The following is a 25794-nucleotide window of genomic DNA, read 5'->3' on the forward strand; positions in this document are numbered from 1 at the left end:
TGGTCCCCCCAAGCCAGGGGCAATTTCTGAGCACTTTAGCCAGGAGTAACCCCTGAGCATCAAACAGGTGTGGCCCAAAAAACCGAAAGAAAAAAAAAAGAAAGAAAACCTAGTCCCTCAGGATCTCAGAATGTGACTCTGGTGATAAGGTTAACATGAGGCTTTAGCACCTGACCTTTCTGTGTCCTGGTAAGAAATTTTGACACAATTGTCATACTTTTTTTTTTTTTTTGTGGTTTTTGGGTCACACCCGGCAGTGCTCAAGGGTTTTTCCTGGCTCCGTGCTCAGAAATTGCTCCTGGCATGCACAGGGGACCATATGGGATGCCGGGATTCGAACTGATGACCTTCTGCATGAAAGGTAAATGCCTTACCTCCATGCTATCTCTCCGGCCCCTCAATTGTCATACTTTTAAGACACCCCCTCCCACCACCACCACCACCACCCACACATGCTATGTGCTCACACAGAGAAAAAATAAAAGCTAAAACCTACGCATAAAGTTCCACCAGCAAGCAGGGCAATACACTCAATATGCCAGAATGCATTTCTAGCTCTGACCCTTGCTTGAACAGGTTCCTCTTTACCAGACTCATTCGGCAGAGGAAGAAACTGAGGCAGAGAGAATAAGAATTTGCCTGGGATTTTCATCACTGTTTGGTGGTTCTGGAAGCCCATGTGCCAGACTCCTACTGTGGCTTCCTTTTGAGAAGTCTCGGTGCATGCCTAGAATTAAAATTCAAATGCAAGGTGCTTTTGGGGAGGGGACATAACTCCCAAATCCTAACAATTTTCACTAAGAAAGAGAGTGAATGTAGAGTTCTGAGATTTAGGAAGGGGCCATTTATCAGGAAAACCAATGTCAATCAGAGGTAAAGGTGGTGTTTTCTTAGAGCCATGTGAGATCAGGTGAACCCTAGGGAAGTAGAGAGGGATGGATGATGGCAACCAAGCCAAGACCCTATGATTCTATCAATCATGCCTAAGGAATGAATCCCCACTAAAACACTGGTCACGAGCTTGGTTGCTTTGTCAGACACATGCTGGGATTATCCAGGGAACCACACAGGTGTGACACTTGAAAGATCTTCATGGAAACCCTACCAGAGCTCTAGCTAACAATAAGTCTCATGTTGACATGTAGTCTTATGGTAAAACTGTCATCTTTTGTGGGGAAAAAGACATAAAAGTATAGGGCCTTTCTGAATCTGTGAATCACTCTAGCAAACTGGGCCTGAGCTGGTGGTATTCAGGTGGTCAGATATACAGGTTATCTGGGGATTCTTGAAGAATGAGTGGTTTCAGTGGGACCATGTCTTTAGGGTGTCATGTATTTGTTAAATCTGTGAGTTGGGGGTGCCTAGTGCCATAATCGAGCTGGATTACAGATTCCACTTGGCATCAGAATGCCCATGTTATACAGCTTAATTGTTGCACCATTTTGCTTTCAAGATACTGCCACAACTTTTTCAAGCATCCCATAATGTTTGCACTCTACTTTCCCCCACAGCTTGATATCAATGCTGTGCTGATTATGCAGTAAAATATGGGAGGCATCTTTCTGGTTTTTTTATACGGTTTATGATCCAGCCTGGCCCTCTATATGCAGATGTTCACCAAGAATGCCAACATTGATTTCATCTATAATGTCAACTAATGTTTCTCAGTAACAAAGAGGTAAAGCACTTGGTGTAGCCCTTTATAATACAGAGGGAGGGAAAGGGATTTTTTCCTTGCTTTTTCGAGCCCTCTCCATGTCTCAGGTCTGTCTGAAAAATGGGAATAATAACAATTGTGACCTTCCGAGGTTAGAGTGAGGATTGAACAAGTTAATATAGAGAGATACACAGCATGGCTGGGGACAGAACTAGTTCCCAAAAGGCTTTGTGAATGCTGGCTTTCAAGTCACGTCATCCAAATTGAGGTGCCCCAGCTAGCAAACCTTGCTTGAAACTATTCCACAAACTCAATGTTTTCCAATATTTCCGCAAGCAGGGACTGGGACCACAAGAGTATCTGACATTACCTACAGGGCATATGACATTTTTTAATGGTCAGAATATTTATGTACCCTATTTAATAGTATGGTCATGTTGATTAACAAATATTTCACACATATTATTAACAGAACTTGATGGTTTGTTTTTTGGGGGGGCACACCTAGCAGTACATAGGAGTAACTCCTAGCTCTGCACTTAGGAATCATTCCTGACAGACTCAGGGGACCAAATGGGATTCCAGGGATAGAGCCTGGGTCCGCCATGTTCAAGGCAAATGTCCTCCCCGCTGTGCTAACACTCCAGCCCCCTTTGATGAGTTTTAAAAAAAGGACTCAGTTTATAAATGAGTAGAATTAGTAGTGGAGACCAATGAACAAAGGGAAATGCAAAAGGAGAGATTCTGATTTTTGTGGTTAAGAGGTGTGGCTATTAGAACAATCTTTTCTGCAACTGTGAGTGTTCCCTAGTGTAGCCCTGTGCTCTCTATCTCTGGTCAAAAAGGAGGCAGTTCCAGCATATAATTTTCAGAAGGAAGGTATCCAGGCTGGCTGGAAGGGATCACAGTCTGTCTGCAGCCGAGACTCCAGATCTTAGCATCAAAAGGCAGAGGCGCTCTTTGTGCCTGGAGATGCTTAGAGATGAGTTCTGGGTCCTCAAGACCTGGTCACTTCTCTCTGACCTTTCTGCTTCCTGTGCTTCTTGACCAGATGTCAAAAGAACATTCCACACCTGCCCCTCCTTCCTGGGGAATTCTGCTCATCACCACATCTTAGAATTGGCAGAACATCACTCCATCAGAATCCTGATTACCAACTCAGCAGGAACAACAGGAAGAGCACCATCTTTATTGTTGTTGTTGGGTTTTGTTTTAGTTTTGGGGCCACATCTGGCAGTGTTCAGACTGACTCCTGGCTCTGTACTCAGGAATCACTCCTGGTGTGCTCAGGGGACCATATGAGATGTCAAGAACTGAACGTGGGTTTGCCATATTCAAGGCAAATGCACTACCTCCTGTACTAACTCTCCAAGCCCAGAGCACAAGATTTTACTCTCCCAAGCTCCCCAATCCCTGGGAGCTTCCCTTCCTTTGGGGGCCCTATTTCCAGAGTTAACTTGAAGAATCTCAGTAATGATCATACAGGCAGTTATTACAAGTACTGCTTCTGTCCAGACATACTTTAAACCTCAAAGCAAATCCAGAGAAGTGATGATATTTATAAGAGAAATTCAAAAGGGGGCTGAGAGAAGGTATTGTGTGTATAGTGTGTGTCTTTCATGCAACTGACTTCAGCAAGATCTCTAGCATCCCTCAGCTCCCAGGGTATCAAAGTGTAACCCTGAGCCCCAAGCACCAATGGGGTTGGGATATATCCAACTCTATTGGACCCAAACTGCATTTTCAGTGATCTAAACCACTGCTCTACATCACCATCAACACAAAGAAACAAAAAAGAAATTCAGGGAGGACAGGCTCCTAGACACAAAACGAAAGTGATCTGGGAATTCTCAAATTCAACCCTAATGCTCATGCCCAGCAAACTGTGTGCTTGACTGCCAACCACTAGTTTCAGAGAAGTGCTGAGCAAGTATGTGGGCAGCTCTGTCCCACAAGGGTGACTGAGTATAGGGTCTGGGTCCCCTATGCCGGGGGCCCAATGTGAAAACATGGCATCTCCCTGGTATCCTTATTTTCCAGCTTCCTCTCCTTCCCCATGCAAAATCCCACTGCCCTGTCCAGGCTCTCCAGCGCCTCTTCTTTCCCCAGGGGAAGATTAACGGAATGCTGAAGCACCCCATTGCTCCTCAAGCATAAATTGCAAGAAAAACACTTAGAATATTGATTAAGTGATTCATGCTCTAAGATTTAAATTTACCTCCAGTATTTCCAGGATTAGCTGACATAATGGGGTCAGTCTGCCGGCACAAATGATTTACAGGACACCCATTGGCAGCTTTCCTTTTCAAACTCCACACTTAAAATTTTCCCTTGGTCACAGCCAGCTGAGGCCTGGGTACTTAGCAGGTCTGGATAATCACCTTCCTGCCACATCTGGACACCAGGGGGTTGGCCCCTGGGAAGCATTCTCTGGTCCTTTCTAGAGTGGTCTGGTACCACAGGGTACAACTGAACCTGCTTTAGGACTGATGAGCTGTGAGGGAGGTGGAAAGTGTGTGCTTGTTCAGAATTTGAGTCTGGCTCAGAGATCAATGACTTGCAATATTCTAATGCCATCCTCTAATAGTCAATACTCAAATTCAATATTCGATATAGGTAAGTCCCTCTAATGTGGGGCTTCTTTTTTCTGCAGACCCTGCAATCCCCCCCAAATTATATAAACTATAGAATACTTTGAGAGCAAGAGAGAGAGAGAGATCACATCCATAAAGTTTTCATTGCTTCTATTATTTGTAATTACTTGGTGTTATTATTATTGTTCATTTCTTCCCAGGCCTCTTTTACAAATTAAGCTTTGTCACAGGAACATATGCATTAGAAAATACGACAATATAGTCTTGTTGCCATTCCAGGCATCCACTGGGTGGGGTGGGGGTGTCTTGGAACATAGCCTCAGGACTAAGAGGATATTTTAATGTGGGTGAGGGATGGGTTGCCAGGTGGTATTCAAGAGAACAAGCCCCCCAATGCCCTGCCCCTCATACCAATATATAAGTGGAACTCCACTTTCCCTCCTGCTGAATGCTTCTCTGCTTCTACATGCTTTAAACCATGACCTGAGAGAAGGAACCTTAAGTGGCTTTTCCTGGAGGTCAGGGAGGGGTGAACTTAAGCAGCAATCCAGAGAATATTTTCAGTCTCTGTTCCAGGAAAGAGGCTCACTGAGACTGGGTTGTCCCTCCTATGGAACCTCTAAGGGTGACAGGGTCAGCTCACAGCAGACATTGCCACATTTGAGGTGACAATGATATCTACTGTAGTGTGGATCAAAGCAGCTGGAATCCCACAAGGCTCTCATCCCACTCACAACCCCTTTAAGATTGACTGAGAAAGCTATTCTAATGGTTCCCTTCTAGAATGCAGGGTCAAAGTCCCATTAGGTGGAGGGAAGAGGCAGACACTTGAGAGGAAGAACTGCAAGACCCCGTGTCCCACTCACAGCTGGGGTTCATTGGAACCAGAGCAGACAAACCAAAATATACAATAATATGATAATATTATTATATTTTATATTTATGATAATATTCGCATGTTCTTACTGAGTTTAGCACAGCACCTTCTCATGGCTCAGGGTTCATCTCTTTTTGGCTGGCTTGGAGAATCTACCTGCTGCCTCCTGTCAATCACCCATCAAATCTCTTTCAAAAAATGAGAGGGTGTCGGGGGTCGGCAGAGATAGTATAGGATAGTAAGGATGCTTGCCTAACATCCTACTGACCTCAGTGTGATTCCTGGTACCATATATGGTTTCCTGAGCACTGCTAGGAGTGATCCCGAGTACAGAGACAAAGTAGAGTTAAGTCCTGAGCATCAATAGGTATGACATAATTTTCCTCCCAGCCTCCATCACCTTATTTGATTATGGAAATTAAGTACCCTTAAAGGTCACTTGAAGAGATCTTCCTCTTAAGCCACAGAGTTAAGTGGTGCACAATGATACAAAAGAGAGCTCTTCCCAGACCTCCAGGAGATATTTACTTTAAATAAGTACCAAGGTCAGTCAGTCCCCTTTGATTTAAATATCCTGAGCTTTTCCCAATGACCAGATCTCTCAAAGGCACAAAGTATGAAATAATTGGTAGAACTACTCCTGTTTCTTGTTGTTTTTCCCCCCCTCTGACCACTTTGTACGAGTCAAAGGAATCTACCTACAAAAGCACAAACTGGACCAAACTTGTCAGTAACATGACTGCCAAAGAATCCTGATATGGGAACTTGGCAGGGTTTCCCCCAAACCTGGTATTTTATCAGCTATGGGGATGAGTGCTTGGACAGATTCACTGACATTTTCTACTAATCAGTTCACTTCCCTTTCTTAAAGCCAAGCCATTCCGAGACACCACAGATGAGTCCAGAGTGTGCATGGACTACGCACCTCCCCAGACAGGGTTATGTTTGGGTTGTTGATAATTATGCTGGGAAACTGAGTTTTGAAAAATATTTATTCTTATTTCTTCCTTTCCAAGGGGGAAATCTATCTCAAATGTTAAGAGAGAAATCAAGTCCCTGAGAGTTTTCTCATATTATTGTATATTTTAAAACATTATGAGAGGTTGCTTCTCAAGGGAGGTGAACTTTAGAGCTGCCAGAGAGAGTTGACTTTACCAAATCTGTTACCAATGGATCCCAAGCTGGATTATGTCAGTGCTGTTCTGAATCATGACACTGGCATTGGGATAAACGCCATTCTCAATATTTCTGCCACCCCCCTCCGATAAATGGTAATGTGCTTAGAGACAGTGACATAGGCAAAAGCAAGAGAGATGGGGAGCCTGATGCCAGAGCAAGAATGTCCCTACATCAGGGCAGGGTTGGGGCCACATTTCAAGCAACTCTACTCATGTCACTACACAGCCCCTAGTCTTTATTTTGATTTGCTGGTCTCCAGGGATTCTTTCATCTCTTTTCTTAATACAGACCATCCCCACATGAGCACCAATCTGCAAAAGTCTTCCTGACCAACATTCTGTCCGTCCTGCTCCCATCTCCTAGAACTGTAATGCACAGAAAGCTAGTTGAAAGGCTGAGCTTGATGTCTCCCCCCACCCCAAAATCCTCATCACCGTCCCCCCAAATCATTTCATTCAAGCTCTCCTGAAACCTGCTTCTCTCTTCCTCCTTGTTCTTTTTCGCACTTTGGCCCTGCCCCCAGCTTTATTGTAGCACAAACTAAGTGCTAAGAAAACTAAGTCACTGAACATGATGTTTTAACATAAGGATGTATTGTGAAAGATTTACCACCAGTAACTCACATGATATTCATCACTTCACATAAGTTATTTGGGGGGAGGTGTAAAGGGTTGGACTATACCCAGGAGTGCTCAAGTGTTATTCCTGGCTCTAGAGTCATTCTTGGTGGTGTGTGAGACAGGACCATTGGCAATGCTAAGGACCAAATGGGGTCAGCTGCATACAAAACAAGTGTCTTACCTCCTTTACTATCACTTTGGTTTCTGCTTTCTTTTTTGTTTTGTTTTGTTTTGTTTTTTTGGGGTCACACCTGTTTGATGCTCAGGGGTTACTCCTGGCTAAAGCGCTCAGAAATTGCCCCTGGCTTGGGGAGTCCATATGGGACACCAGGGGATGAACCGCAGTACTTTTTTGGCTAGCTCTTGCAAGGCAGACACCTTACCTCTAGCGCCACCTCACTGGCCCCATGGTTTCTGCTTTCTAATGCTTACATTTACTTCTCAACCCAATCCTAATGGAAAGAAAGAAGGGTAGAGCCCAGACTGTCATGGATAAGGTCAAGTTGCATTAGCCTGGGATTTGGAACTCCCAGCCTCAACAAAGTACAGTATTAAGTCATGAGGTTTTCTCTGACTCTGTTGCCCCATTGAGAAAGTAAAGAGTTCCTGCCACCCAAGGGGGGCAGTATCAGGGCACAGGGCAGGTAATGTTCTTAAAAGCTGAAGCAGCTCATGTCTGCTATGCAGACACACTCTGCTACCCTGTCAGTGAGGAAGGGACCCAACCAGGGTAGAAGGCTACCTTGGTGGAACAAGATGCTGACCCAGACAGGAGAGAAAGAGGAGGGCTCTGCCCTGATTCTGGGGTGCTCTTCTGTATTTCCACCCTCCTCTCCTTGGTGAGAGTGCTCTGAGGGAGTTACTTCTATCTCTAATTCTAGCTGACTGTCAGATGGAGCACTAGGGCTACAATATTTAGCCTGCACTCATCCTGCCCTTCCTGCATTGAGTTGTGGAGACAGGGAACATCCAGGGACACTCTGGAAGCACCAAGAATATTTGAGGGAGCAGGTGTGTGGTCTCCCCTCCTGGTCTTCTCTAAGGAGGTAGATATGTGAGGTGTGTAGAGGAGGAAGCCAGTGAGCATGGGGAAAAGAGAGGAGTCAGAAGAAGAAAAAATATTCTCCAGCTTGTTCTTTTTTTTTTCTTGGTTGGGGGGTCATACTCAATAGTGCTTGGGGGCTCTATGCTGGGCTCACTCTGTGTAGGAGTTGAACTCGGATCGGTTGCATAGAAGACAAGTGCTTTATCCTCTGTACTATCTCCCTAGTCATACTTTTATGTTATGTTTTTGGGCCACATTCAACAGTGTTCCAGATCAACCCCTTGTAGAGCTTGTGGCACCAAGTGCTCAGCTTTTTGAGCCATCTTCTAGGCTGGACCAATTTTAGGGGCAAACAAGGGCACTGTGGATTTAGAAGGGAGACACTTGCTGAGGGCACTAATCTTTGAGTTTGGGAATAAGAGATTGGGGGAATATCACTAGTGCCAAATAGGTGGGGACAGCACTAGATTCAGCACCTGGTCTCTTGAAGGACAGAAAGCACAAGTGACCATCTGGTCCCTCCCATCACACACATACACACATACACACACACACATGACACAAACACACACACATATGACAGTAGCATCCAGAGGATGACACCCAAAGATGAGCATCTAAGAAAATACTCTCCTAAACAAAGAATGATGAGAATTCTTGCCAAATAAGGCTCCTCATTACTGTGAAAATACCAATAAAGAGACTGATAAAAAAAAAATACGCTGCTTAATTCAGGCCAGGAACCTACTGTGTTGGTGCAACACTGTGGTTCTGCCCTTGAAGATCTGGATTCACCCCCAAAGACATCTCTTGGCCACTCTCACTGCATCTATTCACATGGGGATACTGCAGAACACCAACTCTTTCTGAGAAGATGCATTTTTCTCTCTCTTCCTAAAGAACAAGCCCATAGAATCCTCTACACTTGAATAAATGTATCCCCAGTAACCTAGATTCTTTTAGACAGAGCCAAGGACCCCACATTTGGTTTCAAAGGTGGCCAATTCTCAAGATTCCTTCCTCTCTGGTTATTTTCTAGAAATCACTGGATAAACAAAACACATAAATAAACCATCTAACTCTACCACCCATTAAGCAGAAGATTCTAGTTTTCCCTGCCTAGTCCTGTCCTGTCACCAGGGTAGATATCAAAAGTGAGCACACAAGCTGGACCAACCAGAGTAAATGATAGGTTCAATGCCCCCAACTTACCTCCATGGCACTTCCCACTCTTTTCATCAGGATAAAAAGAACACTAAAGACTCTTACCTGAGCAGTCTAAAAACCTTCTATTCTTAAATAAAGCTTAGAAAAATGAGTCAGGGTTCTTCTGGGAAGGAGGTCGAATAGAGTCCCAGCTCGTTCTTACCTGTAAGTTAGCACAAGGTGGTAAAACATGGGTAGGAATTTCATTCTCAGACCCTGCTGGCCCCAGGGGCTTGGTCTTGGGCCGGAAGGCAGTGGTGCTAGTAGCAGTGGTGGTCTGAACTGGGAGAGCTGGCTGCCACACAGTCACATCGGAGCCATTGCCAAAGGCTTGAATTGCATTTTCTGTAGTAAAACAGGAGGAAATCCAATTTCAAAGTCAAACAGCAAATGTAGCAGACAGGAAACACACAGCCAGAATACACTGGAAATTCTGAAGGCAGCATTGGACAGCTCTGAACAAAATTCATCCATCCATTCACCCTCCATGTGCAGAGAGCCAGGCTTTACTTGGGTCAGGAACCATTGTGTCGGCTGATGGACTGAACCCAGAGCTGGACACTAAGCCATGCTCTGGATGCAACAAGTATTTATTGTTTTCCTCTTTATTTGCCAGGGGCTGAACAAAAGCTTTGTCCTAAAATGCTCCTTAGCTGAGCCCTTTGCAGCCCAACCTGAGACCTCTGACTTGAAATTGCAATCAGTGCTCTGAGATATCTTTGTGTGATAACAAAAGTCTATACTGAAAAGCAAACTTATTAGCACTTCTTTTTTGAGTACCCCACCTTTAATTATGAGACGGAGGCTATTAGTACCATGTACACAACTTTGGCAGCCGGTGATATCAAGCAGCACAAATGTGATTCCAGACCACAGGGCACCAACTAGGAATCAGGCATGGCTCAGACTATAAACTACACTGGCTTTGTTAAAAGGCGAATGTACCCCAGACCTCATCAATAGAGAGTGAAAATTTAAGCAAGATTATTTTTTTCCCTTTCAGCTCCCAGCCTTTCAAACAAAATCTACATAATTAGGTGGGGAGCAGCCCTGGTTAAATGAAAAGTTTAAAATGTAAAACTTTAAAAGCTTATTACAATTTCATGGGATTAGATTGTTTTTATGGCAAGAGTAAATTGGTTGTATGTTGTTTCCCTCCCCAAAATGAATGAAAAACAGTTTTTAATCAGGTCCTCGGGGATTTGGGCTGGATTTAGACATTTTTTTAAATTTCATATTCATTGTATAAGAAATCGAACTCCCCCACTTGGGACCTGAATGTGCAGATTGTTAATATATGACTCTTAGCTGGCATTTTTCAATATACAAAACAGAATAATTTGAGCCTAATCTTCCTCTTAGAAGTGACATTTTGTTCTAAAATTGTTATCTTTTTAAGTTCTGTAAATTGGTAGCTTGTTTTCTAAAACTTTACATTTTCGAGGCACAGAAAAAAAGCTTCAAATTAATACAGATTTTTTTTTTGAGCTCTTAGCCATGCTATGGGGCTTAACTAGAGAGTGAAGTAGAAAGAAAGAATGGAAGACAGTTTCCTTGAATGATCCAGAACTGTCACTACCAAATCTTTCTTATACAAGGGACTCTGCCCCTTCCTAAAACTTCCCAGATTTTCTAAAATTCCTGCTTTCCCTCTTGTTTAATGGCTCATTCCTTCCTCCCAACTATTCCATGAAGAAGGGAAAGGGAAAAAAGCACAAGAAACTACTGCTGAGCTCCAGAAGCTTACTCTGACAGAACAAGACACAAGACAAAAGACACGGGGCTGGAGAGATAGTATGGAGGTAGGGCATTTGCCTTGCATGCAGAAGGATGGTGGTTCGGATTCCCGGCATCCCATATGGTCCCTAAGCCTGCCAGGAGTGATTTCTGTGCGTAGAGCCAGAAATAACCCCTGAGCACTGCCAGGTGTGACCCCCCCAAAAAAAACAAACACAAAAAAAGAAAAGACAAAAGACACAAGACCTCCATGCCTCACAGAGGTCACATATGGGTTGGAGAAGCAAGTAAGTTAAATATACAGTACATTTGAGAAAAGCCGTGTTAGCAAGGGAAGGGGGATGAAGCAGGAGGTGAATGTAATGGGGATGGGCAGTTGAGATCGAATGCTCCAGAAAGGCCAAAGTAGGTCTGATCAAAGACAAACTAGACACCTCCAGCTCTGTCTCTGTTATCACATCACCGGGCTCTTTGGCTTCCACACATTTCCTTCCCAGAAAATAAGATGATCGAGATGGAATGGTGCTTAACGTGGGGCATCTAGGACAGGATTGGTTAATATGGAGGGAACAGAAGTGAGTGGAATCCACACATTTTGTGCAAGAAAGAGAGTGAATTGCCAGCCTTGCAGCTTTGGCATGCCAAGTCCTTTCAGATCCAAGTCGAAATGGCCACCAACAATTCTGGCTGGCTTTGGTCTCTGTTGAAGACCAAATGCATTTATTTTTATTGAAAAAGCATTAGCAATAAGACTTAGGCTACTTCCCTCTTTGCCAAAATGTTATTAAGCTGGGACAACTTTAATTTCTCTGAGAGTGTTTCTCCAGCTAGACTGACTCTAAGCATTTTTTCTTACACTGACCTCTTTTGTCATTGCTTTGGCTTCATTAAAATATATTCTGCTTAAAAGTATATAATCATATGCCTGTATATACATATATATATATAATATATATACAGATATACATAGACACATTTTAAAGTCTAAGTAAAACAAAAGGTCATTTCCATGAGTTTTTCAAGGCACAATGACTCAATGGTTGCCTCCACACTTGAGGCTGGGTTTGTGGGTTTGAATTTTGCTGAAGTGTTCTGAAATTTGTTTTTAAATGATTTTAAGATGATTTGGTCACAGCCACATTACTATATCTAGTACCTACTGAGAAAAATCACTTAGATTTTCCTTACCAACAAAGGAAATAATGAGGAGGTCTTACAAATAATACAAAGCTTTTCTACAGGCACATGAAAAATTGTTCGCAAATTCTCTAAAAATGAATCATCGTTCAGCAGAATGTCATGTAACCATTGTCTCTGGAGGAGATGGATCTCAGAGGGGTAGCTCAGCTCTGGTTTTTAGAAGCTATTCCCCAGTACTCTTCAGAAATTATCCAAGGTCCTTGATGTTCAGGCCCATATTCTTGTCCAACGGGTCCTTCATTGTCAGGCATGGAACAAACAAAAGCTCTGATAAGGGTTAGGAAGGGACCATGGGGGACTGCAGAAGGAACTTGGGCTTTGGATGCTACTCTGGCTGGCTGGTTTCTGTGATTACCAGCCATTTACTCAACTGGAAATGGAGCTGACATAACTCCAAGTTGAAGCTCCTCATCCAGATCCCAGGCTTCATGGGCAGCGAATGAGATCATCTAGGTCAATGCACTCCTTAGCATGAGCTCCCAATAGACTAATAGTGGCTGACACAAAAGATGAGCGAGATTCTCCAGCATCTCAGCTGGAGCATTGCCTGGAGCGGCTAAAAGAGGCCTGGCACCGGGTTCTCAAGTTGACGGCACACACACGTCCATTCCTCTTCTGGCTCTTCCTTTGGCAGCTATGTTCCCAAATATCCTAAAGGACCCAGCAATGTCACTACTGTTTCTAGGTCCTGTGGCTCATTTCGTCTCTTGACAGAACCCACATCCTGAACCCCTATTGTTCCTTAACATACTGCCAACTTATTTAGGTTCTCTAAGCCAACCCTATACAACCTGGGGGCTATCAATGCTAATCTGCTAATTTGCCTCTGCGTCACTGGAGATCTACCCCCATCTAATCTGTCTCATATTGTGCATGCCAGCCAGCTCTGAAAAACCTTGGGAACAGACTTTGTGCTGGTTGCCAAGATCAAATTTTGATTGGTGGGGAGAAGTAATCTTTCCCACATATTGTACCAATGGTTCTTAGGATCTCTTGCTCTCTTAGGCTTTAGAATTCACAGCCTTGGCAATCCCCTATCAGTGGTCGGCAACCTTTTTTTTCAAATGAGCCAAATCTCGCCAAAACCACGACTGAAATTTATTTTGAGAGCCACACAGGGCATGCACTGACAGAGGCTAGAAGCAGAGTCCTGACTCCTGGAGTGGCTGCCCGGCACACAGAAGAGCCAAATTAAAAGTGTAAAGAGCCACATGTGGCTCATGAGCCGCAGGTTGCCGATCACTGCCCTAGTTCATTACTTGCTCACGTTTTGCTACTTTATTAGCTAGAGTGACCAAAAGATCAGGATTTCCCAGCCCAAGATCAGGGCAAAAGGGACAGGGAGAGGGAAAAAGCAGACAGAGCAACAAGTAAATCTGTGTCTTTGTTTTCTTTTTCAGACTCACTAAGACAGGAATTGTCCTTGAAGAAATTCAAAAACTTCAAGCATTCTTGCAGGTCATTTCCACTGTTGTTACAGTCACACCAGGGGGCCACACTGAGGCTGCTGGAGTCTATGTAGTTGGGGGTCATGACGGTGCCTACAAAAATAAAAACAAGGTGTTTATTCTTGGGTGAGGATCAAGACTTTTCTAGTGCCTTGAAAGGAACACATGTTCCCGACACAGTGGCACCGTGGATAATTGCAAACATTGTATTTGCTGAGTGGGAAATTATGTTAAGTAGCATATTTTCTCGGCAATTTATCTTAAGCACATAAAATAATTTACATATTTACTTAAAAATTCTAGACAAACTCCTTGAGCTGTGCTGGAATAATTTTTCCCTGCACAAATGGTGTGGATGTCATGGAGTAGAGGAGAATAAACTGTGAATACCCAAGTTTCCACATCTGTTGCATTTTCTGGGAGATGGCATCTATCTTCATAAATAGGTAAAACTAGCTTTTCTCATCTTAAAGACCCTTTTAGGATGTTGCATTTACTTCCCTCTGACGCAATAGCTCATTCAGAGTCATACAAGGAAGCTAAGAGACTCGCCTCTGGGTGAGCCCCACCCCGAATGTCACTAATGAGTCTGAACAAAAGTCTTCCAAGTTGGAAAGGAACGTGGAAATTTTCTAAGAGAATAGCTCCTAGAGTATTGTCTCAAGAGTCCTCAAAGAAATGCTGGGTGGTCTCTGGCCTACATCTTCCTGAATTCTTTTTTTTCTGATGAGTTCTGTACTGGCATGAATAAACAATGCATTAACACTGAATGCAACTCAAATGTCTCTGCCTGGGTGGTTCATGCCAGGCACTACCTTCTCATGCCAAGAAGTCTTCTTTTTTGTATTTTGTAGAACTAAAAAAGAAAACACCTGGTAGTTAGTGACACAATGGGATCCATTTGGTCACAAACAAACACTGATAGCTTTTTTTGGTCAAGGGTATTTATTACCTTCGTTGTCCTAAGTTCTTCATTAATTTGAATAAAATAATGTCCAATTATTTCTGGGAATGAAAACTTCAATCTCTAGCAGAGATTGAAAGAGATAGAGAGTAGGAAAAGGAACAGGCACCCTACATATTAAATAAAGAAGAGAAAATGTGTCTCCTGAGCACCACAGGATTCTATCTACAGAAGAAGTAGATGCATACAGCAGAACAACCTTGGTCGGAGCAAAGACTGAACACACTGGGCAGAGCAAATGGAGGGGTCCTTGCCCAAAGGAGAAATCAATTTTGGTCCCCTTTAAACATGAGAGGGGGATGTCACATGCAGGAGGACCCCATAGAAATTACTTGCACAGAACAGGCCTCGGCCACTCCTGGAAACCTTGATGAGCTTTTCAGGTAGAAGAGAGATTCTCCTGGAAACTGAGATTCCATCTGGAAATGGGGGTTCAACATTAACACCATCTCCTTTTGAGTGCCTCTGTCTAAATCCTCAAACTTTTGACAATGAACAGGAAATGAGTGCTTCTGTCATATTGTAAATCAGTTATTCCATAGTTGGCAAAGCCATGCTCTGGGAGACGCATGTATTCAAGGGGAGCAGAGCGTACATGGCCCTCGGGAAGCCAGAATGTGGAGAGCTAGACTCATTGCCCTTGTCACTCACTCAGTGATGACTGGGAATTCCTGTATCTATGGTGGAAGTGAGGGTGGATAGAGGCTCCTGGACAGTCCCTATCATCAGCTGGTCACTGCCCTGGATATAACACACCTGGGCTATTCTTTTGGAAGGATTCTGGCACAAATACAGCCCTGCTACCCTGAGTTTCCCAAATTTTCTTCCTTGATTCTGCCCCTGCAGTCTTCATTGTGTGTCCTGTACCAACTTTCACAGTGGTGGAGCACTGACACAGGTGTTTTATAGTCCCTGGTCTCCAGTGCTTCCTCCTCCTGCCCCGTGAAGTCATGGGTGCAAATGTGCCTTATTCTGGCTCCCAGTAGACTTAAAAACTGGTTTCCAAGAAATAGACATTAAAAACACAATCCTATTTACAATAGCACCACAGTAATTCAAGTACCTTGGACTGAACTTAATTAAACAAGTGAAGGACCTATACAAAAAAGCTATAAAACATTGCTTCAAGAAATAAAAGAGGACACAAGGAAATGGAGACATATGACCTGTTCATGAATTGGGATGATTAACATCATTAAAATGGCAATACTCCCCAAAGCATTGTACAGAGTTAATGCAATCCCTCTAAGGATCCCCATGACATTATTAAGAAAGAGAATCAAAAAATTCTGAAATTCATTCGAAAGAATAAACTAGTATAACTAAAGCAGCTCTTAAGAAATAAAGATGGAAGACATCACTTTACCTAACTTTAAATTGTACTATAAAGTAATAATCATTAAAATAGCATGGTACTGAAATAAAAACAGACCCTCAGATCAATGGAATAGACTTGAATATTCAGAGAATGATTCTAGAGCATACAATCAATTAATCTTTGACAAAGGGCAAATAAATGCAAAATGGAGCAAGGAAAGTCTCTTCAACAAGTGGTTCTGGGACAACTAGTCAGCCATCTGCAAAAAAAAAGTGAAATAAGATCTCCATCTAACACCATTTGTAAAGGTCAAATCAAAATGAATTAAAGACCTTGACATCAGACCTGAAACTATAAGGTATATAGAAGAAAACATAGGCATTAAAAAATTCCATGAAGTTGAGACTAAAGGCATCTTCAAGGAGGAAACACCACTGTCCAAACACGTAGAAGCAGAGATAGACAAAGGGAATTACATCAAACTGAGGAGCTTCTGCACTTCAAGGGAAACAGTGACTAAAGTAAAAAGGTCACCCACAAAATGCAAGAAACTATTCACCTAATACCCATCAGATAAAGGACTAGTATCTTAAGATATAGAAAGGTACTGACAGAACTTAACAAGAAAAAAAAAATCTAACCCTGTCAAAAAATGGGGAGACAAAATGAACAGACATTTTCTCAAAGAAGAAATAGATGGTCAAAAGGCACATGAAAAAATGCTCCATGTCACTAATAATCAGGGAGATGCAAATCAAAACAACAATGAGATAACATCTAATGCCACAGAGACTGGCACACATCACAAAGAACAAGAAGAACCACTACTGACATGGATATGGGAAGAAAGGAACTCTCATTCACTGCTAGTGGGTATGTCATCAGTCTGGTGTTTCTGAAAAACACTGGATATTCCTTAACAAACTAGACATTGAGCTCCCATATTATCCAGCAATTCTACTCCGAGGGATTATACCTAAGACCACAAAAATAAAATATAATAATGCCCTCTGCAGTCCTATGTTTATAGCAGTGCTTTTTTACAATAGTCAACATCTGGAAAGAACCCATACGCCCAACAACAGATGAGGGGCTAAAGAAACTATATCTACACAATGGAATACTATGCAGCTATTAGAAAAAAGGAAGCCACAAATTTGCCTTTACATGAATAGATATGGAGATTATGCTGAGTGAAGTAAATCAGAAGAATATTGATAAGCAAAGAATAATCTCACTCATCTGTGGGATTAAAATAAGACAATATAATAATAATACTCAGAGGCAATGGAGATCAGGGCTGGAAGGTCAAGCCCATGATATGAAGCTTACCACAAAGAATGGAAAACGCAGTTAGAGAAATAACTACACTAATAACTATCATTACAATAATAAAGAAATACAATTCTTGTCTCGAAAATAGACAGGGGATGGGGGCAGGAAGGAAATGGGGGACATTGGTGGAGGGAAGTTGCACTTGTGTATAACCATGGTGCTTAAAGAAATTATTTTTTTTTTAAAGAGAAACAAATGGCTCAAGGCAACAGAACCGAAGAATTGGCCCACAGACTTTAGCCTAAGTGTGTGCATGTGTGAAGGGGTAATAAGGATGGTAGCAATATACACCAAAATAAATTAAAAAAATAAATAGGTCTCCAGAGGTGAAAACCTGATTCTTCTTAAGCAGTAGGTCCCCCAGTGGTTAATAAGGGTCCCTGACCTGATGGGACACTGCCTGATCAGGGGTGGAGGGTGATGATCATGGTGGTGATGGTGGTGGTGGTGGTGATAGTACAACACTGGAATTTGATTTAGGGCATTTTTCTTTTGTTACCTTAAAGAAAGTCAATTAATTTCCAGTGGTTGCCAGGTAGCATTTTTTTCTGAGAGGTAGAAAGTTTGGAAATTTCTACAAATAAAGCCCCAATATTGAAATACAGAAAATCCTGGATTTGCTGTTTGTTCGGGGGGGGGGGGGGAAGAGAGAGAGAGAGAGAGAGAGAGAGAGAGAGAGAGAGAGAGAGAGAGAGAGAGAGAGAGAGAGAGTTGGAGGGGAGGCTGAGCTCTTAATCACTACCTCTGCCTCCCAAGAGCTGAATCCCCAAGAACAGAAGTGGCCAGCAGGACCCCGATGTTTAGGGGCTTCTCTCCAAAGCGCTGTTTCTGGCCACCAGCCATTCTGACCTCCCAGACATTGGTTTTCTCCAAAATTGCTTTTCTCCAAAATTCTCTGATTTAATTAGGTGGTGGAGAAGCACATCCAGAAGCACCCGTACTATTTTCTCTGTCTGTTCCACACGGTCAGTCCCCCCCGCCCCCCGCAGCTGCCTCAGAGAGTTTTGCACTTGCTCCTCCTGCTCTTTAATAATCCCCAGGCCTGCTTGCACCCTGTGAACACCATTTGGCTTCTTTTTCTCTTTTGTACAGAAGCTTTCTTCAGGGTCTAACTTCAAAACTGACTGGAGGGGAAGCTCAAGTTGCCTCGGCAGAGGCAGGTGGGCATGGACAGAGCAGACTGCTGGGATCTGCAGCCCCCCGAATTTTCTCCATCCCTCTTCCCCCCCTCCTTACCAATAAGCCCCGAGTAGGCGAGGAGGCAGTCAGCGTAGTTCTCCTTTAAACAGCTGCTCACAGACCTTGACTCTGGCTGGCAGTTGGTAAAAAAGTCGGCCAGGCGGGATCTGGAAAAGAAAAGAGGGTGTTGGGGGCTCAGAGATTCTCAGCCTTCAGATAGACACTTTTCTTCACTCCTTTACAAATAGGCCCTATCCCACACATTTCAACATGCAGAAAATTCAGTCTTTGGAAATGTGAACCTCCTTTCTTAGACACCTCAAATCACAGTCCCTTCTCCTTCCAGTCTTCACCCACCTGTGACTGCCTCTTTGGGGAAAAAGATGTCTGCAGGGCCTATTAAGTGGGGAGATCTGGACTCTTTGAAGTTCCCATTTAATATTTATTTCTGATGAGGCTGATTTGCATCCTTAGGAACTATGTTTCTTACATACTCACCAGAGAGCAACACTGGGAAAATATTTACTTCATATAGAAGCATATTCCTGGCATCCAAACAGGATCCTACAGTCCATCTGCTCCCCTAATTCTTACAGGCTTTGAGGATATGGGTATCTCTCTGGGAGGCATCTTTCATCTCCCCCAAGCCCAGAGGACAAGAACTTGGGCTAGTCAAGTGACAGGGAGGAGATACTGGCTTTTCCAGGAGAAAAGCCTTAGGGAAAACTGTCACACCCCCTAGGGGTCATATCACTCTCTGGCCTAGTGCCTTAGGGCTGCAGGTGGAGGTGGGGCCACATAGAAGAGGGTAGAATGTGTCTCCTATTCGGAAAACCTTCTGGGTCTGTGTTACAACCCTCTGGAGGCCCTGGGTAGCAGGGAGGTTGCAGAGAACGGAAGTGGCGCAGCCACAGACACTCCACTGTGGGGAGGACCAAGGCTCTTTGTGGCCAATGGGTTGTTTTTCTATCTGAAGAGGATATTGTTAGAAAGGTCTGTATGAGAGCTGGGGCACCTCTGAGGTCATCACAGCAGACAAGTGCTCTGCTTCTCTGTGAAGAACACAATGGGCTTCACGAGAATTTAAATTATCTGGCAATTATAGAAGACAATGGGACGGTTGTCTCTGCTCTCTTGTCTCCAGTGCCTAGGAGTTGGCAGCCCACTGCCCTGGCGCTTGTTTTCACCCAAGGCACTACCGGGGTATAGCAAACTTCAGGAGACAAACAAGTCTGTGTTGGTGGTATGGAGTGAGGTAGGCTGTGTAGAGCTGAGGAAGGTCTATAAAGGGCTCATGAAAGATCTTTTTGTGGGAGTGGCCTCCTGAGTGGTGCCTGGTAGGTTTGGGGGACATCACTAGTGATTCTCAGTCAACCAGACCATTGATTCAGCACAAGGGCTGGAGAATGCAATGATCTCTGGGACAAGAATTGCCACTTCCTTGTGTCAGGGACCTGGCAACGGTTAGGGCCCTCACTATGTGATGCCTGTAAATAAACTTGGATCAGGTGCATGTCAAACACCTACCTTAAATGCTATGTGGCCCATAAGGACCATTTTCACTGGAAGAAGTTAAAGCACAGGATGAAAGATCCAAGTTCTTAGCACATATCCAGGCTGTGAAGTGCATGTACAGGTCGACTGGTCACTCCTTGGTCCAAGCAAGGTATGCCCAAGCCTCCTGCTCTGTGCTAATCTGAGTGCTCCAGTGTTGTGTGCCTAGTTCTGTCAAGGCAAGTATCTGAGCTCTGCCAGAGCTTCCATGCACAGCGCCTGACACTCAAAGGGGACCTCGTTGAACCCGTGTCTGGGTCAAGAATTCTCAATAGGGTTGTGTGCAGTTTCCATGTGTGCATACATCTGCCTTTTTCCTGCAGCCTCTGCCATGTGAGTATTATTTTCTGGCTCTATCTGAACCCACAGAAGGGCAGATGACCCAGTACTTTTCTGTAGCCTCTGCTATTTGGAGGAAATCCCTTACAGGTGGTCCAGGCTGACCCAAAGGGCTCCGAGTGCCTGTAGCTTGGCTTGAGTGTTAATTTCAGCAGCATTTTTCCTGGTCATGAAAGTTAACGAGGTAGCAGGACTGGGCTTCCAATGTTCCCAGGGCCAGTGGGGGTTCTGGCAGCTGGTGTTCCAGCTCTGTACATGCCCAGTCTGGACATGCTCGAGGATTGGGCAGAGATGGGTTTTCAGAGTTGGAGGCGAGGTCTATCTGTCTGTCTCTTTCTCTCTCTTTCTCTTGGTATATGGTTTCCCAATATCATCTCTGGAGCTCACTGTGAACTGAACATGTCATGAAATGGATGCTGGCCTTGTGGATGATGCTGCCACCAAGCTTGTTTTGCCTAGCAACCTTGGGACTGACTTACTATTGGACTCTGGAATGAGAGGCTAATTGAGTTGGCCTGCTGCAGACAGTATCACGAGGGTGGAAAGATGAAACTTGATAGACTGTTCCAAGAAGAGCCTTGGCCAGGACAGTTCTTGAAAGAAGCTCCTAACAGATTCTAGAAAGTAGCATCACCAGGATAGAGTTTCCAAAGGACACACCACACAAACAGCAATGCTTTTTTTCACCAACAGGGTGACACAGTACAGAGGGTTAAAGTCTTGCATGCTACTGACCCTGACTCAATCCCTAGACCACATTAAGTTCCCTGCCAAGAACTGATCCCTGAGCAGAGCTGGGAGTAAGTCCTGAGCATCACTGGCTGTGGCATCAAAACCAAAATCTTAACCCACCAACCCTTCTATGGCTCTTTCCTAAACCCTCTCTTCTCCCTGGCAGAGATACTTGGAGACAGGAAGTTGGCTTTATAGGATTCGGCTTTGACAGAGAAGAAAGCTGATGGAAGGAGATGTTTCCACAGTGGCACACTAGAAGTGAACAAATAAATTTTCAGGAATCTGGGGAGTTGGCCAACATCACCCTCCTAGTGGCCTTGGTGTGAAAATTTACACTGTGGTAATCAGCAAACACTACAAATCAGGGCAGTGTGTTGTTCTTGGAAAACCTATTTGTAAAAAATATTTACTGGCATGAGCTTGTTTTAAAATAAACTCCAAGGCAATGTGGCCGATATCCTGGTGAGGCTGAGGAATCCTGAGTATGCTGTGCTATTCAGGAAAGGAAACCATTCTCCCCACATATTCTTCCCTTCACTGTCTCCTCTCCACAACTACCCCTGGTACTCCTCAATTATCACATGCACAAATGCTTCACATTCCCTGAGCTGGTATGTTCCTCTGTCAGCAAAACAGTCCACAACCAAGCTGCTCTGAGATTGTGAAGCATTTGCACATGTGAAACACTGAACATATTTCCTGTCTCTGATCTCAGGTAACCTGCAATCCAGAAGCCGAGAGAAACACAGAGAATGATTTTGCTAGTAGAGTGGCAAGTTCCTGAGAAGAGGCAAATGTGGTTTCTAAGAAAAGTCAAGCCAAGGCAAACTAAGAACTTACAGTATGTTAGTTAATAGAAAGTGTCTTCTTTCTACCTCGAAGTTTTCTCCAGAAATCCTAACACAGTAGGAACTGTTACTCCATTCACCTGATTTCACGGCTCAGAGCATTCAAATGAGAGGAAGAGAGTGTGCCAAGAAGAACCTGCATCAAAAACCACCCATTCCAGCCAGAGCAATAACACAGCAGGGAGGGCTTTTGCCTGGCAAGCAGTGAACCCGGGTTCAATCCTCGGCATCCCATATGGTCCCCTGAGTCTGCCAGGAGCAATTTCTGAGCACAGAGCCAAGAATAAACCCCTAGGCACCACCAGGTATGGCCACAAAACAAACAAAAAACCCCAAACCCAAAATCCCTCCATCCCACTCCCACCACCTAACCCGACACCAGAAGCTGGTTCTGAGAGACCCTAAGACTTCGACTCAGACTGGGAGCTGAGTGAGGAGCTAACAGGCAGGTCTGAGTGACTATACCAGTGGGAAGGAGTGAGGGATTAAGAATCACAGTCATGACTGCTCCAGGTAATAATCATGGAGTAGGGGATGTAGTGCTGGGCACCCCCCAAGTATCCAACACATCAACACATTTTCTTACTGTAACCCTTGTTGGTGAAACTAACATCCCCACTTTCCAGGGGCAGGAAGAGAAAAGGAGATGTTGCAACCTCTTTCAGCTGTGAAGCTCTGTGGGTCAATGTGTGGAACCAGGAGCTGGGTTGCCATGACTCAGTGCCACCCAGACTGACTCCAGAGACTATTCTCACCACTGGGCATCAGTGGACAAGATCCAAATGTTTTTAGACTGGGCAGGAGGAAAGATGCTGCTGGCAGAGGAGGTGACACATCCCCACCCCAGATAAAGGGAGGAATTTACACAAAGCACCCACAGGCTGGTTTTCTGGCTGCTGCTATTATGACTGCAGGGCTGGGGGTGTCAAGGGTTACAAAGCACCAGAGATGGAACCCAGGCATCCCTCCCCCATACAAGGCGTGTGATTACCAGGTGTGAGCCTTGCCCCAGCCCAGCTTGGCAGGCTGTGGAACAGCACAAACCTGTGATCTGCAGGCTCGAAGACCCTTTGGTTTGGAAGAAACGGATTTAAGCCCCACTCAGGCCCTCGCTGCTCCATAGGAAAAAGGGAAAAAAACTGGACACAGAGGAAAGGGATGAGACCTTGGAGATTACTCAGAGTGAGCAGAGAAGTCAAGATGTAGTGCTGGAAGTCAAGATGTAGTGCTGGGGGGGCGGGTACAAAGGATGAAAGCCAGGGGTGCAGAAAGGAAGGGACAGGACTGGGTGGGGGCACTTGGCACACGGAATTTACTGAAGGAAAATGGTAGGAGAATCCTGGAGAAGGCTGTGACCATTCAGGGTCAAGACACTCTGGGGAGACAGGGACTAGTTGAAAGGTCTTAGAGCCACAGTTTAGCAGAGCTATGATAAGCCAGTATCTGACAATGCCAGTATCCCAGGACAGTGTCTTTCGTCCTTCTCTTTGCACACCCTAGTGCAGAGTCAGTGAGTGGGGGCCAGAGAGGTAGCTCAGTAAGTGGTCAGGAGTGCACTTCTTGCAGGCAGTGAGTGGAGTTGAAGTCCTGTCATCACATGCCCCGGCCCCCAGTGCTGCAGAATGGTGCCTTGGTGACACCCAGCATGAATGAGTCTGAGCAGTACCAGAGTCTGACTTGAGCCTAGAACCATTTGGCCTGGTATGGCTGGGAATTTTCCCCTTCTGTTTCCTGAGCATGGCTTCAAACACTGCCCCTCCAAAACAAGTAATAGCACCTGTTTCAATGACTTCCTCACCTGGGCTAAAATGAGAGCCTCTAAGTTCAGAAGGGATCCACACCGATAATTCCCAGGTTTGGTTTCTTCTAGAAACATAAAAATCACCACGTCTAAAGCCGTGAGAAGGCTGGCAGGGAAATGAACAGGCACCAAGGTAGAAATGCAGCTTCCCCTAAAGAAAGACTTCCCATTCTCTACAGGCAGCAAAGTCTCCCACACAATCCAAGGGAAATCCGCAGGACCCCAGGAACGGAGGGAGCTAGGAAGGGAAGGAAAGCAGAGAGAACTGGAAATAGAAAATGATTTCTAGAAAAAAATCCAGCCATCTTCTCAGACAGCAGATGGTCTCTGACAGCGGGAAAAATAACTCTACTGCTTTTTTTTTTTTTTTTTTTTTTTTTTTGCAACACTCTGAAGAAAACACTGTTCTAGAGAGCTAGTCAAGAACACCCTTGCAAAGACTGGTTTAATTCATCCTGGATCACCCTTATCCTGCCGATGCTTTATTTTTCCAGGACAAAACCCATACTTGGACACCAGCCTTGCCTGGGTGGGTGGAATGGAGAGAAAAGAATCGTGAGATTCTGAATGGGCTCCAGGCTCTGTTCCTAATTAACTGGAGCTCCTGAGACTGCTGCTTAATCACTTAGCCCTTGGATTTTCCTTGCACTTTAGAGACTCAATGCACGGACACTTGAAGTTATTAGGAAAAAAAAAGAAAGAAAGAAAAACAAAACAGAATATCTGCTCTCAAATATACTTCTCCTCACCCAGGATTCCACTCTGCCTTTACATATCTTTTTAGAGGCCTGGCAGAGATGGGGAAGTGTAGGGATGCTAAGCTTCCAGGCCCCTGAACTTCCAGGGTAATGAAGTCTTCCATTGTACTATCTCTCTCTCCTGCCCACTCTCACCTGACTAACCTGCCTTCATCCTAGGATGGCTTTGATGGTACTACCATAGCCTGTACCACCTCAGTAAGAACCACCCCAGTTAGTACCACCACATCCTGTAAAACCTCACTCTATACCACCTCAGCCAGCACCACTTCAAATGGTACTACCTCAGCTGGCACCACCTTGGCCACTCCCACCTTGGCCTTCTCCTGGTCTGACTATATATAAAGCAGAAGGGGCACAGCCAGATGAGTACAGGAGACATGGTGAGGCCAGCAATATACAGGCTCACTCCCATTTCCCCTTGTGAAAGGTTTCTGCACTGCACTAGTACCCAGACAGGAATGTAAGACTGAAGGACCTTGCAGAAATCTTGAACCTGCAGGATGTTCTTAGACCCAATGTGAACATGCACACTTTGCAGTCCTGGGCTTCCTTTGCAGGTAGTGGATTCGAGAAGACTTTTCCAGGGGTCCTGAGATGGGAGCAGGGAAGGCCTGAAGTGGGAGGCACGTATTTCTGATCTCTCATCTCCTCACTATCTTACAATGTAGCCTGTTGGTTTACTTTTCTAGTCCTCAGATCCCAGCTTAGAAAAAGGGCCCAATGCTTTCATGGTGCTTTTCAATGGCTTGGCGGCTGGAAGACCTGAATTAGTATTGTACTTGCATAAAAGGACCCAGAGCACACAGTGTCTGATAAATTCATTATCCTTTCTCCCCAATTCAAATCAATATTAGACTGGTGAGGTGGTGCTAGAGGTAAGGTGTCTGCCTTGCAAGCGCTAGCCAAGGAAAGACCGAGGTTCCATCCCCCAGCGTCCCATATGGTCCCCCCAAGCCAGGGGCAATTTCTGAGCGCTTACCCAGGAGTAACCCCTGAGCATCAAACAAGTGTGGCCCCCCCCAAAAAAAAGTACATGAAAAACACAATATAGAGAGACACATGTCCCATGCATCTGTCAACATATGTAGGACAGGTCACATGTAAATAGGCTCCCTGAGTCACCAAAACACAATAACAAACTGTTGTGTATGTAAACATTTTTATGGGATTATTATGTTACTGATCCTACCCTGATCCACTGTGATTGTGCCCTATCCTAGGATGTGACCTGGCATTCTGCTCCCACCCTAGGGTGGTACCTTATTCTGCTCCCACCATTGGGTGGTATCTGATCCCACCACTGGGTGGTACCTGACTCCGGGGCATAAAAGCAAGGGTCTGTGGAAGGTGAGGGGCTTTTTTCCTGGGGCCTATTCTTAGACTTTTTGGCTTCGGCC

The 25794-nt window shown here is 44.6% G+C and overlaps 1 protein-coding gene across 1 annotated transcript in view; it reads right to left on the reverse strand.

The window, feature by feature from the left end:
- The window catches only part of GFRA1 (GDNF family receptor alpha 1), a 231360-nt gene that overhangs the window by 14530 nt on the left and 191036 nt on the right, over window positions 1–25794 (reverse strand). Inside the window, exons 5-7 of the mRNA XM_049764478.1 lie at window positions 18417–18526; window positions 13522–13656; window positions 9342–9523 (exon numbers count right to left, since the gene is read on the reverse strand). Of these exons, the coding sequence (XP_049620435.1) occupies window positions 9342–9523; window positions 13522–13656; window positions 18417–18526 (427 nt within the window). The remainder of the gene's footprint in view (window positions 1–9341; window positions 9524–13521; window positions 13657–18416; window positions 18527–25794) is intronic.

The sequence above is a fragment of the Suncus etruscus genome, chromosome 17 (assembly GCF_024139225.1).
Source record: "Suncus etruscus isolate mSunEtr1 chromosome 17, mSunEtr1.pri.cur, whole genome shotgun sequence".
Lineage (NCBI taxonomy): Eukaryota > Metazoa > Chordata > Mammalia > Eulipotyphla > Soricidae > Suncus > Suncus etruscus.